The 12,492-nt window shown below is 41.6% G+C and overlaps 1 protein-coding gene across 3 annotated transcripts in view; it reads left to right on the plus strand.

Annotated features, from left to right (window-relative positions):
* The window catches only part of mov10 (Mov10 RNA helicase), a 36,141-nt gene that overhangs the window by 20,949 nt on the left and 2,700 nt on the right, over positions 1 to 12,492 (plus strand). For all 3 annotated transcript variants that reach the window (XM_008109841.3, XM_062978663.1, XM_008109843.3), the window contains 13 exons: positions 51 to 205; positions 1,639 to 1,815; positions 1,998 to 2,145; positions 2,803 to 2,964; positions 4,137 to 4,240; positions 5,638 to 5,735; positions 6,591 to 6,710; positions 7,874 to 7,976; positions 9,716 to 9,833; positions 9,913 to 10,107; positions 10,669 to 10,740; positions 11,421 to 11,546; positions 12,263 to 12,351. In XM_008109841.3, coding sequence (XP_008108048.1) covers positions 51 to 205; positions 1,639 to 1,815; positions 1,998 to 2,145; positions 2,803 to 2,964; positions 4,137 to 4,240; positions 5,638 to 5,735; positions 6,591 to 6,710; positions 7,874 to 7,976; positions 9,716 to 9,833; positions 9,913 to 10,107; positions 10,669 to 10,740; positions 11,421 to 11,546; positions 12,263 to 12,351 — 1,667 coding nt within the window. The remainder of the gene's footprint in view (positions 1 to 50; positions 206 to 1,638; positions 1,816 to 1,997; positions 2,146 to 2,802; positions 2,965 to 4,136; positions 4,241 to 5,637; positions 5,736 to 6,590; positions 6,711 to 7,873; positions 7,977 to 9,715; positions 9,834 to 9,912; positions 10,108 to 10,668; positions 10,741 to 11,420; positions 11,547 to 12,262; positions 12,352 to 12,492) is intronic.

Genomic DNA, 12,492 nt, shown 5'->3' on the forward strand with positions numbered 1-12,492 from the left:
GGATAAAGTAGCTTTTTATTATTTCATACTGGCTCTGTCTTTTGCCTCAGGCTCCTGGTGTTGCAGAGAACCGCCCGTCAGTATTGAGAGGTGATCACCTTTTAGCCACCTTGGCTGAAGAGCAAGGACAGCACCCCATTGTCCAGTATAAAGGCTATGTTCATGCTGTGGAGCTGGACAGACTAAAGCTGGGCTTCTCTGAAAAGTGAGTTCTTCATCTTGAGGTTTGAGGGTCCTAGAAATTGATATCAAATTGCCAGTTTCTAAATTGGAGTACATGTATTTTTGTGCAAAATGGGATGGACATTCAACCAGTAAAAGTTAAAATACTGCAGATCCTGAGAACATCCATGGACCCAGATATTGACTACCCTGAATAATGGAGAAAGAGGAAAAGATAGGAGGGGGTAATCAAGTCCTACAGAACTGTAGGCTGAATCAGAAAGCAGTTGAAGCTGGTGCCTGTGAATCCTTTCTGGGATTTTTCCCCCCAATTCCAAAGCCAAGGTGATGAAGCCTATCTCTAAAATAGGTTCCACACTTAGATTTCCCTTGTAGAGTTTCTTTTGAATCCTGGAGCAGATTGATCTCCCCAATGAGATTGACACCATTGTTGCAAAGCTGATTGGATGTGAGGAATTATTTAAGTCAAACTATGTTTTGAATGGAAGAAAATAAGAATAGAAAGCCTTAAGAACTACAAGGAATAATGAGAGAAGTTGAAAAGGTAGTAAGAATGGCATAGTAGTGAAGTTGGTTGGTTAGAGATCCTGTAGGCCTGGCCTAATTGGGTAAGGGGGGCTTTATGGAAGATGAATTAGGTAGATTTGTGGTTTGGAAGTTGCTTTTCAGGTTACTATGCTGACTATCGCTTTTCACAGACTATGACCGTGAGAAGCCATAGCCCGAAGTTACTTCAAGTCACAGATACATTTTAAGACAACAGTACTGGGGAATTTTGCCAACCAGCCCCCCTTTGACTATCAATTTAGTACTGAAACCGGGTTTGGCTTGGGGCCACTGACTTCTCTGCCTACGCTCAACTTTTGACTCTGTTCCTCCTGGGCTTTAGTGGGGACTTTTGTTTTTGTTTTGTTTTCAGATTTTATTTTTATTTATTTATATATTTTGTGGAGACTTCTCTTAATTTTTTGCTGGTTTATGTTTATCTCTGATGACAGAGCTTAGCAAAATATATAATTTAATTGATGAGTCTCTACAATAATTGTAATAGGTTTTTAATGTTTTTAATGCTTAATACTTATTTATATCTTATTTCCAGACGTTATTATGCCTTTTGTGATTTTTGTCTTATATTTTATGTTAAATGTGTTTTTATTTGTATCGTATTATATTTATACACTGTGTATCTGCAATGAGGCACTGAAGTAGCCAAACTATAAGCTTCTCTGAGTCCCCTTCAGGGTGAGAAGAGCAGGGTAGACATATAGTAAGTTCAAAACAATACATTTTCAAAGCTGTGAAAGAGGTTGTCAAAGACATAGTACAAGAAAAGGTAAGCAATTTGCAAGTTGGAAATTATGATACTACATTTGGAAGACTGCATGAGGAATTGCCAAAGCCTAAATGATTTGAGTTCAGCAAAACCTAGTATTTATACAGTCTTCCTTTCTTCAGACTACATTCTAAATTCATCAATAACATGAAGTTCAATGTGACCTTCACCTTAAATCGTGTGCCATTACGCATCCAGCATCGTGCTGCTGAACTTGCCCAAGAGAAACAGCTGCAGAACCTGCTTTTCCCATCTTTGTCTTATGGGAAATCACTACTTTCTGTTAACCAACGCCTCAAGTGAGTAAATGGGATTGGAGTGGGCAGGGGAAAACTGGATATGGGTTGAAGTCCCTTTTTGGCTTAGAGAGATTCTGACAGTATTGGAGCTGTGGAGTCCAAAGTAGCATTAACTTTGCTCCTTGTTGTGCAGTTTGCTATCTCTTTTTCTCTCTCTCTCTCTCTCTTTTCCATCATGCTAGTCTATATAATCCTAGCATTGAGAAAAATAATGAGCAGAAGAAAGCTGTTTATCAAGTGGTAGCAGGAACCTCCCGACCAGCTCCATACCTTATATTTGGACCACCAGGTACTGGCAAGACAGTCACCATAGTGGAGGCCATCAAACAGGTGAGGAATCTGCTTCATGTGCATGTAGTTTGGGGAGATCTTATGGAAAGTAGCAGTTTGTCTACATCTTCTTCAGTGTACTTCTATTTCCCAATGACTGTGTTGTGGATTTGTGGTTCAAAAAAGTGGCTTTTCTAACTTCTGGTTTTTGGGAAATGAAGCAGTCTTGCTTAGAATCACCCCTGTTGTGTTAATATAGCTCAGTACCACAAGAACACATTTGTGGCCCACTATGTTTCCACTTTGCTATAGCAATTATCTGTGGGAATTTTGTAGCTTGAGAAAGCACCAAAGCTTTATGCTGGAAATTCTAAGTACCCTTCCCTGAATTGGAAATCTGTAGGATACAGCTATGACTGTTAATATAGAATCATAATGTTGTAATCACACAGTGTAAAAGGGTCCCTAGTTTCAGAGGCTAAGCTGAGCCATGCATGGGAAATATTTGCATAGAAGAATACCAGAGAACAGTGATATGCAGGTAGGGTTAAGAAAGAACAATAGAAAGCCTTTACTGCCAACCAGACCACAGTCTGACTCTGCATATGACAGTTTCTTTTTTTTAATTGTCCATTCTCCAAATAGCAGTTGACCTGATGAAGCTTGGACATGTGATATTTTTAAAAATCACATATCCCCTGTTTTTACTCTGCTTAGGTGTTGCACTGCATTGAGGGCTCCCATATACTTGCTTGTGCCCCTTCCAACAGTGCCTCTGACCTACTGTGCCAGCTCCTTAAACCACATTTGGAAAAAAGGATTATGTACAGGATGAATGCCAGCAGCAGGGATTATGGCACAATCCCTGAGGATATCAAGGTGGGTGATTGTTCTCTTTGTCCAAAATAAAGTGTCTTTTCTTGGATAGGGTTCTTTTTGTCAGGTCTGAAGGCAGTAATGGATTAGGGGGGCAATAAAGTAAATGAAGGGCCGGTAAACTGATATTGAGTCCTGACATGTTGTTTCTGAACTCAAGTGCACTGAGCTTTCAAGCCTTATCAAGGGTCTTCCTGCAGTTGTTGCTTCAGTTTTTTTTTATTCATTTGTGTCCTGCCCTTTTATTAGCCCATTGCAATGATTTCTTAAAATGTATCAGTGGGATGGATATTCAACGATTAAAATTTAAAATACTACAGATCCCGAGAATTCTGAAGTTTGTGAGATCAAAAAAAAAAAAAAAGATTTCATTTGTCAGGAAAAGCTTCTGTTCTCTTATGAGATGAAGGTGGAGTTCTGAAGTCTTCAAAAACCAATAATGTCCTCTTCTTTGTTCCCACCAAACATGACAAGGGAAATATAGTAGGATTGAAAGAAATGCTTCCTCACAAGGTTTAAAACACATAGGAAAATATAGTCCTCTAAATATCCCGTAGCAAATCATTTAAAACCTTAAACATCTAGGATCCAGGTAACCACCAACCAACTAGTGTTTCATGATTGGCACAATAATTATCTCTACAGTTCGCAGATCCTAGGGACCACTCATGATGCTTAGGAGCAAATGGGAATACTGTCGTAGGCAGTAAAAAAATAACACTGGAACAAAGTAAATAAGTAGTCATTTTTCTATCTGTTCATGTTAGAAACATGCTACTGGCAAATAGTAGGAACTGCCTAGGAAGGTGGTACTGCATGATGTTAACCTGCATCTGGAAGTGCCCTCCAAGGAGTTTCAGGTTTGTCCGCACATCATCTCATACAAAAGGAAGACATCTTTATTTCTTCAAGTTTACACATTTTAGTACCAAAGATATTAATTGCTGCTATTTCCAATAATTTCCCAGTAGTTTATAGTTTTTACTAAAGCGTTTCACGATGTTCCTCTATATTCCAGTGCTGGAAGGAGGTGGGATATAAGCTTATTTAATAAATAAATCAAATGATTTTTCATCAAGCCAATAGCACCTCCTCTTAAATTACTACACCAAGGAAATTACTAAGCTGTGGAGACCCAATTCCAGGCTCTGTCTGATACCTGTTTTTGCTTCTAGCCCTACTGCAACTGGGACAAAGAAAACAAATGCCCTGTTTTTCCCAAAAAAGAGGAGCTGCTAAACTACCGGATCATCATCACTACTCTAGTGACAGCAGGAAGGTATGGAGAGTCCACTATCAAGCAAAAATAAAACAACTTAAAATAGGATGAGAAAATGGCGATGACAGGTTTTCTCTTTGCATAATGAAGAAAGCATCATATGTTAGAAGAATTTGCTTATTTTTAAAAGATTCAAATAGGAAATTACTCTTTCCATTACAGTATGATCCCCATATTCCCAGGAGTGGCATCTGTGGTTTTATTTCACACCACATCCAAAAAAATATTTGATCCCTAGGGATTTCCTAGGTCCACCAACATGGCTCTATCTTATCATTGGGCTAGAAGGGTTTGGCATTATCTACACTTTCATGTGTCAGTGTGAAATCCAGGAACATATTTCCCACAGATACAGGTGCTGTACTATATTGCAAAGAAAGAAAAGGAACGGAAGAAAATTTAAAATGTAGAAACATCCTTTCCCTTGCATGAGTTTCCTTGGATCTTGCATGATTTTGATGTGGGAGAGCATATATTAGAATTCCTTCTTACTAGATGGCCTTGAGACACTCACATTCTCAGCCTAATCAGCCTGTTAATTTGGAATTTGAATGTTGAGAAATTTGTTCTGGGACAATCAAGCAGCAGGAGGAGGAAAAAGGAGTAGAAAAACAAAAGAAGGGTGGGAATGTAGCAAAAAGCTATCAATCAGCAACTCCCTGAGAAATATTGCAGTTACGTTCTGAGGAGGAATGTTTAAGTTTAGAACTTAAAACAGAATTAAAAACCTTCCTTTTTTGACAGGCCTACCCAGTCAATTTGAAACAATGAGTTTTAAGATACCTTTTATTTATACACATGATTTTTATTTTATGTATTTAATCTCAATTATATATATGTGTGTGTGTGTGTGTGTGTGTGTGTGTTTAAGGGTTTTATGGTTTTCTATGTATTTTTATTGTGGTATAACCCACCTCAAGACATGAGAGGCAGGTAACAAATAATTGTGTTGTGATTATTATTATGTATGACAAAGTCATATTTACCTTTGAGGGTAAAAAGGGAAACAAAGAATGCATGCAGTCTTGAGTGCTATGGAAGGAGAACAAAATAAGCATGGGAATGAATAAAGGGCAAGCGGAAAGTTGGAGAGTGTGTGAATCTGTGTTCAAGAGAGTAAAAGTGCATCTACACTGTGAAATTAATATACGGTGAAATTCATTTTAACTGCCCTAGCTCAATGTTACGGAATCATGGAAGATGTAGTTTTGGTGAAGCTAATTATTTCACTGAGAAGGCAAACTACAATTTTCATGATTTCAGAGCAGTGAGCCATGGCAATAAAAGTGGCATCAAACTGCATTAGTTCTGTACCTAAAGGCATTCTTCATTTGATCACGCTTCACCTGTTACTTTGAATATTCTGTCCTAACTCTCTTCTGGTCTCTCTTGGCTAGATTGGTCTCAGCTGATTTCCCTCCAGGACACTTTTCGCATGTTTTCATTGATGAGAGTGGCTATGCTGTCGAACCTGAGAGTCTAATTGCTATTGCCGGTGAGTTGCTATACCCTTGCACAGAATGCAGACATTTGGCTCACTTAGGGTACATTGTGGATCTTGTATGTTGTCTCCCTGCCAGGGCCGGCCCCACTATAGAGGCCACCTGACGCCGCCGCCTCGGGCGCAGGTCCGGGGGGGCGCCGTCAGGCTGGGCGGGAGGCGGGGCACCGCCCTGACGGTGCCCCGCCTCCCGCCCAGTGCACCCTGGCCCGTCTGGCCTTTTCTAGCTGGCCAGACTGCAGCGGAGGTCCCTCCAGGCCGCAATCGCTAGAAAAGGCCAGACGGGCGAGCGGGAGTAGCGTGGGAGGCGGGGCCAACTCTGGCGCCGCTGCCCCCGCCCAGCGTGCCCTGGCCCCGCCTCCCGCGCAGCGTGGGAGGTGGGGCCAGGGCACGCTGGGTGGGGGGCGGGGCCAACTCTGGCCCCGCCTCCCGCACTATTCGCCCTGGCCCCGCCTCCCACGCTGCGTGGGAGGCGGGGCCAGGGCACGCTGGGCGGGGCCAGGGCACGGGAGGTGGGGCCGGTGGCGGGGGCGCTTTTCAGCACCCCCGCTTCACAATCAAAATTATCTCCGGCCGGCCCTGCTCCCTGCCAATGTGTTTCCAGATGTTTCAGGGTTTTACTCTTCCCCCACTGGCCCAGAAGGCCCTGAGAAATGTCCTTCAGTATGTTTAAACAGGATTTGGCTTATCTTATTTGTTTCTCTGTCATTCTCAAAGCACATTCCAGTTCTTGTGAGTTATTGGGATTTAAGCATAATTAATGAAACTTCATACAAAGACTGACGAGACTACATAACTCACGTGCCTGCTTAAGAACCAGATTGACTCCCGTTATTTCCTTCACTCTAGGTATCCTAGCCACAATGGACCCAAAGTCTAATCCTAAAGGTGGTCAACTGGTTTTGGCAGGGGATCCCATGCAACTGGGACCAGTCTTGAGGTCTCCTCTGGCTATTGAACATGGCTTGGGTGAGTGAGAAGCTAATGGTGGTCTGCAGCAGGTGGAAGACCTATGCTAGACTTGCATTTTTTTTCAGTGGCAGGTTAGTTATCTGTTCCTCATGGGGAACTGTCACATACAGTCAGCCCTCCACATTTGCTGGGATTAAGAGCACAGGACCTTTGTGGGAAAACATCACTTGCTTTACCTGAGATAACATCTTTCTAGGCCTTCCAATGTGATCCTACAATCTGTGTCTACCAAAGGTTGACCCATAGAACGGTGCTGGAGGGCTTAAAGATTCTTAGAACAACCACATTAATTAAATCTATGAAAAATCCAATCTGCACGAGCCAAATCTGCACATGTGGAGGGCTAAATGTGGAAGTGCTGTGCTGGAGAACCTAAATGATTCCTAGAATGACTGTGCTAATTAAATCCATGAATGAGCAAATCCACAAAAATCAAACCTGCAAATGTGATGGGCTGATTCTAATACACTTCTATGCTAGAACTCTCTAATAGAAACCCCACTAGGAGCTATCTGCTTCTCCAGATGCTGTTGAACTGCAATTCTAAGCATTATTCATAATGAGTTGTGCTGACACCTGTAGGCCAGCACAACTGGAGGGCCAGACAATTCCTGCTTTATACCCTCCATGTTTTAATGTGATCAGTGTTTCTTTCAATGAGTTTGTCTCTGTAGAGAGAAAACCAGCAAATAATCCCTATATCAATCTACCTTTAGGGCCCAATACATCAATGGTTGCAGCCATGGCAGGGTATGCACTCAATGTAGTTGTCTGTTTCTGTGCCCATGTAATTTAGGATTATTTTGAGACTTTCCTCCCCCAAAACCTAGCCTCCTTCAAATGTGCCCAGTTGCAATCACTATTATTCTCAGCTAGTATGAACATGGCTGGGGATGATGGCAGCTGTAGTCCAGCACCTCTGGTATAGTGGAAACAGACATATGCACAGCGGCAAAAGGTCTGTAATGCAGAGAGACTTGTCAGTGTTCTTAAATCCATGTCAGCAATGTGAGCGTGCTTGCCATATGCATGAGCACCTTTCAGGATACAGACATTAATTTGTCCTCTATGATGGTGTGAGATAGGGTTGAGAAAGGGGCAGCAGGGAGAGCACACAAGTTAGGTCCCTTCACATTAACTTACAAGCTCTGCTATTTTAGGGCTTTCCTTGCTGGAGCGGCTGATGCAGCAGAACTCACTGTACCAGAAGAAGGATGGGAACTACAATGCACAATTTGTGACCAAGCTATTGCAGAACTATAGGTAATCTCCTGCTCTGCCATAGATTTCCAGTAGGGGGAGCAGGAGAGGCACATTGCATTCCCTTTCTCTGTTTCTTTCAAGGCAGCTTTCAATTTGTCAGGGATTTCATTGCATCTTGTGATGCAATCTTGTGTTGAACAAGCAGGGTTCCTGGCTACTTTCAGTCTAGTTTAGGAAAAAAGCTCTAGCCCACTAAGTGGCAAATATTTTTTTAAAATAGTGTTTCAAATCCTCGTGTTAGACATTCTTCAAATATATGATCAAATTGGGCAAAAGGCTACCACTTCCCATTCACAGTTGTCATCTCAAACATTGGAAAAGCTTTTTAATCTGTGTGCTTAGTAGTGTGATTACAGAAGAGTGAAGACAGGTACAGATAAATACAACATACTAAATTATAGAGTTCTATGAAACATTTTCCTTAATGTTGGGAACTGCCCTGAGACCTCTTGGGGCTGACGTTAAGTCCAGTTGTATCCAACTCTGGGGGGTTGGTGCTCATCTTCGTTTCTAAGCCAAAGAGCTGGCATTGTCCGTAGACGCCTCTAAGGTCATGTGGCCAGCAGGACTGCATGGAGGGCAGTTATCTTCCCGCCGGAGCGGTACCTATTGATCTATTCACATTGGCATGTTTTCGAACTGCTAGGTTGGCAGAAGCTGGGGCTAGCAGCAGATGCTCATTCCGCTCCCCGGATTCGAACCTGCGACTTTTTGGTCTGCAAGTTCAGCAGCACAGTGCTTTAACACACTGTGCCACCAGGGCATTGTTGTTGTTGTTGTTGTTGTTGTTGTTGTTATTTTATTGCAACCCCCTTTTTGTTTCATTTGTACATCAACTTTCTACCAAAGTAAAACCCAAGGAGGATCCCAAAGAAAGTCAATTGAAAAACTTTAATAGGATTTAAAAACAATTAAGCATTTAAAAGATTACAAATACATATAAAACACATGTGCCACTAAGAATCTTCCTTATGTACACATGAAAAATGGTCTCCTTGTCATTGAAATTGAGTTTTGGAAATGTAAGTTTGCAGGGCTGTGGCACAGAGGATCCTTTTGGTTATTTTTTTCTATAAGTGAGTGAAAAGACCTGAGGACCTACCTAAGGAGTTATGGTAGGATTGGCAGCCAAATTGCTGGCAGAAAATTGTGTCAAAAATAATCACAACAGAGAAAATAACAAGAGGTGACTCAATACTCCACAATTTTTCTGGTATGAAAAGGAGCTTGTGTCACCAGACTAAAGGACTGTATCCAGTGCAGAGCTGCACACTGTCCAGTGTTAGAAAGCTGGGGGAAGGAGCATTTGATTTTTGCAGGCTGCTAAATAGGAGTAAGGAAAAACACAGGAGTATATTATTCAGGCTGGAATGTGTATATTCCATTTACATTGCACTTGCCAGTGAAGTAAAGGCTAATGTATAATTTGCACAAAGAACTCTATGAGAGACTCATGCTTAAGGTGAACCTGTCTTAATAGGAGTGTCAGGATGCTGGATTGCTATAGGAAAGGTATTCTGTGTATGTTCAGACACTTTTAGTCTTGCAGATAATAATAAATCTATCTAGCCCAAATGTAATTCATGCATTCCTACTCTGCTGTAGAGGAACAATATGAAATCATAGGTTCAGAATTCCATTCTATGAGAGACGTGAACAGAAAGCATTGCCTTCCCCCTCCTCCATGTTTCAGATACTTTGCACTGGTTTGTGTGCTAACATACTGTCTTCCACCCTAGATCCCATGCTGCCATTCTCAAATTTCCCAATGACAAGTTCTATGATGGGGAGCTGCAGGAACATGGTGACCATTGCATCACTCATTCTTACTGTAAATGGAAAGAACTGGTTCAAAAGGTGAGGAGGAGCAATTGTGAATGAGTCTATCCTATCCTGTTCTATAAATATGGGCTCTGAGTTGCAATTCTCCTTACAGGGATTTCCCATCATCTTTCATGGAGTCTGTGGAGAAGACCAGCGTGAAGCGAGGAGCCCTTCCTTTTTCAACACTGCTGAGGTTGTTGTTCTGATTGACTACCTGAAGAAACTGCTCCTAGAAGACCAAGGCAAGAAAGGCCAGTCCCGAATTCTTCCCAAAGAGATTGGTGTCATCTCACCATACAGGAAACAGGTGAGATGTTCTGTTGCTTTGGACTGACTAAAAAAGAGTCTCTCCAAGTTTGGAATCATTACTTGCTTGGACCTCTGGCTGTGCTGGCTGGGAATTCTGGAAATACAATCCAAATTACTAACTTTCCCAGGTTTTGGATTGTTCTCTAAAAGGTGAGAACACCTTTAAGGCCTCCACTATTGCGAGGGATAGGGGTGCAGGATTTTCCTGAAAGTAGAAAAAATGAATATTTGAAAGCAAAATATCTGGGAGAACGCTTCTTTAGGAATTTCTAAGTCCTCCACAGTGCCTTAATGGTCAAAATCTTTTGGAAAATCATGGAGTAATAAAAAAAAATCAATTCTTACATACCAGCTTCAAGCCAGAACTCCTATTACTAGGATTCTTGGATGATCAAATTAAAAATGAACATGACAGAACATTGCAGTACATGTTAACTGCAACAAGAATTTTGTATTCTCAATGATGAAAAAAACCCCACTGAGATTATTTCAATATTTCAGGCTCTCATATTTTCTAGAGGGATTTATGAATTACTGCCACTGCTTCTTGTCTCCCTAGGTTGAGAAGATAAGACATGCTATTCATCTAGAAACAGAACTCAAAAATCTCTACAATATCAAGGATTTGAAGGTGAGATGTTTTGTCAGCTGTGATCTGAGAAATGCAGTTGAGACAAATGCCCATGCTCTTAAATAAAAGGACTTTGGAATGTTATTTTTAAGAAGAGTGGAATTATTAGCACTCTGAACAATGATAGGATGATACTCTGGAGCCAATGGATAATTACATTAATTCATCTTAAAAATAATCTTTCACAGTTTGGATGGATCCTGTATGCTTCTAATTGAGGTCATTTCTGTCCAGTTTTAGTTAACTGGATACTCTAGAAAAGCCCACAGACAAGGTTTTATATGACTGGGTAGGGCTGTAGTGCTTCAGCAAAGAAATCAAGCAATCAACCAAGAGGAATGTCCGTGTCCCAACCAGATCTTCTAATTGCAATACCTACTTAGGAACCAAGTAGTGCCCTCTCATCTCCTAAAGAGCTGGGCCAAATTTGGGGCCAAAACTTAATCTCTGGGGACATGCTGAGGGCTGCATGTAGATGTAACTTGATACTTCTGATATGATTCTTAGCTAATGCTTAAGGTCACTGAAAATTCATGACTTCCAGCCCTGATCTACTAGGAGGAGGAAGGCACTCTGCTAAATTATGTAACTTGAGAGACATTACATTTTGATCTTTGGAGTCTGACAGTTTCCAGTCTCAGTCTCTGTTGCTTAACTGTTACCTTCTTCCATTCTCCCAGGTGGGCTCTGTAGAGGAATTCCAGGGTCAGGAACGGCGTGTGGTGCTCATTTCAACAGTGCGTAGCAGCAATCAGTACTTAGGGTTTGATGGAGAGTTCAACCTTGGTTTCCTCAAGAACCCCAAGGTAAAATCATTGTGTATAATCTTGATCACACACTCATCTGATACTTTTAGTTTGAAATTCATGACATACCTCCCTCTATACAAAATAATGTGTTCATTGTTTCTGTCTAGTGGCTCTGTCATTATGGCATGATGGGGTTGTGAATTGTTTCCCAATTCCCACCATCCCCAGAAGTGTGGGTAATGTCCCAGCAGAAGTTAACAAAGTTTAGTTTCCTTGCACTGACACCCAGAAGCTGGCACCATGGTCTTATTAAGACTGCCACCTTGGATTATTGGTTTGCTTAAATGGTACAGAGGATGAGAATGCCTCTCCTGGAAACCTCTCTCCCTCTCTCTCTCTCTCTCTCTCTCCCTCTCCTCCCTCTCCCTCTCCCTCCCTCCCTCCCTCCCTCCCTCCCTCCCTCTCTCTCTCTCTCATGAATCTGAATTGTTTTAGCATCCGTTGCCCCTCTGTATGGGTAGGAATCCTATTGTGCTTTTGGATGCCTAATGTGATCCCCTTAACTTAGTCCTGTGTGTCTGCCTCTGCCTTTTCTCAGTCTTCTCAGATTAAAGCTGCTTTTAAAAAAGCAACAAGAAGCTTCAGTTAATAGTATAGGCTCAAAGTGTACTTTTCAGATAGCAGTGATTGGCATTTTGCTCAAATGGATGCTATACCTTTTCACAGTAGGCAGAGCATATCACTTTTTTCTGATTTATTTTCTCCCTTTTTAGCGTTTCAATGTAGCTGTTACACGAGCCAAGGCACTTTTGATAATTGTAGGGAATCCAATGACTCTTGCCAAAGATGACTACTGGGCTGAGTAAGTATTGTTCTTCAGTTCCCTAAAGCCCTTTTCCCAATTGACATCCAAGTTCTTTCAGGAAAAAACTTCTCCCATCCCTCTGCATTCAGTCTAAGTATTGTTCAAAATATGAGGCTTGAGTTTGTTTGAGTTTTATTC

This window comes from Anolis carolinensis, chromosome 4, assembly GCF_035594765.1.
Source record: "Anolis carolinensis isolate JA03-04 chromosome 4, rAnoCar3.1.pri, whole genome shotgun sequence".
NCBI lineage: Eukaryota > Metazoa > Chordata > Lepidosauria > Squamata > Dactyloidae > Anolis > Anolis carolinensis.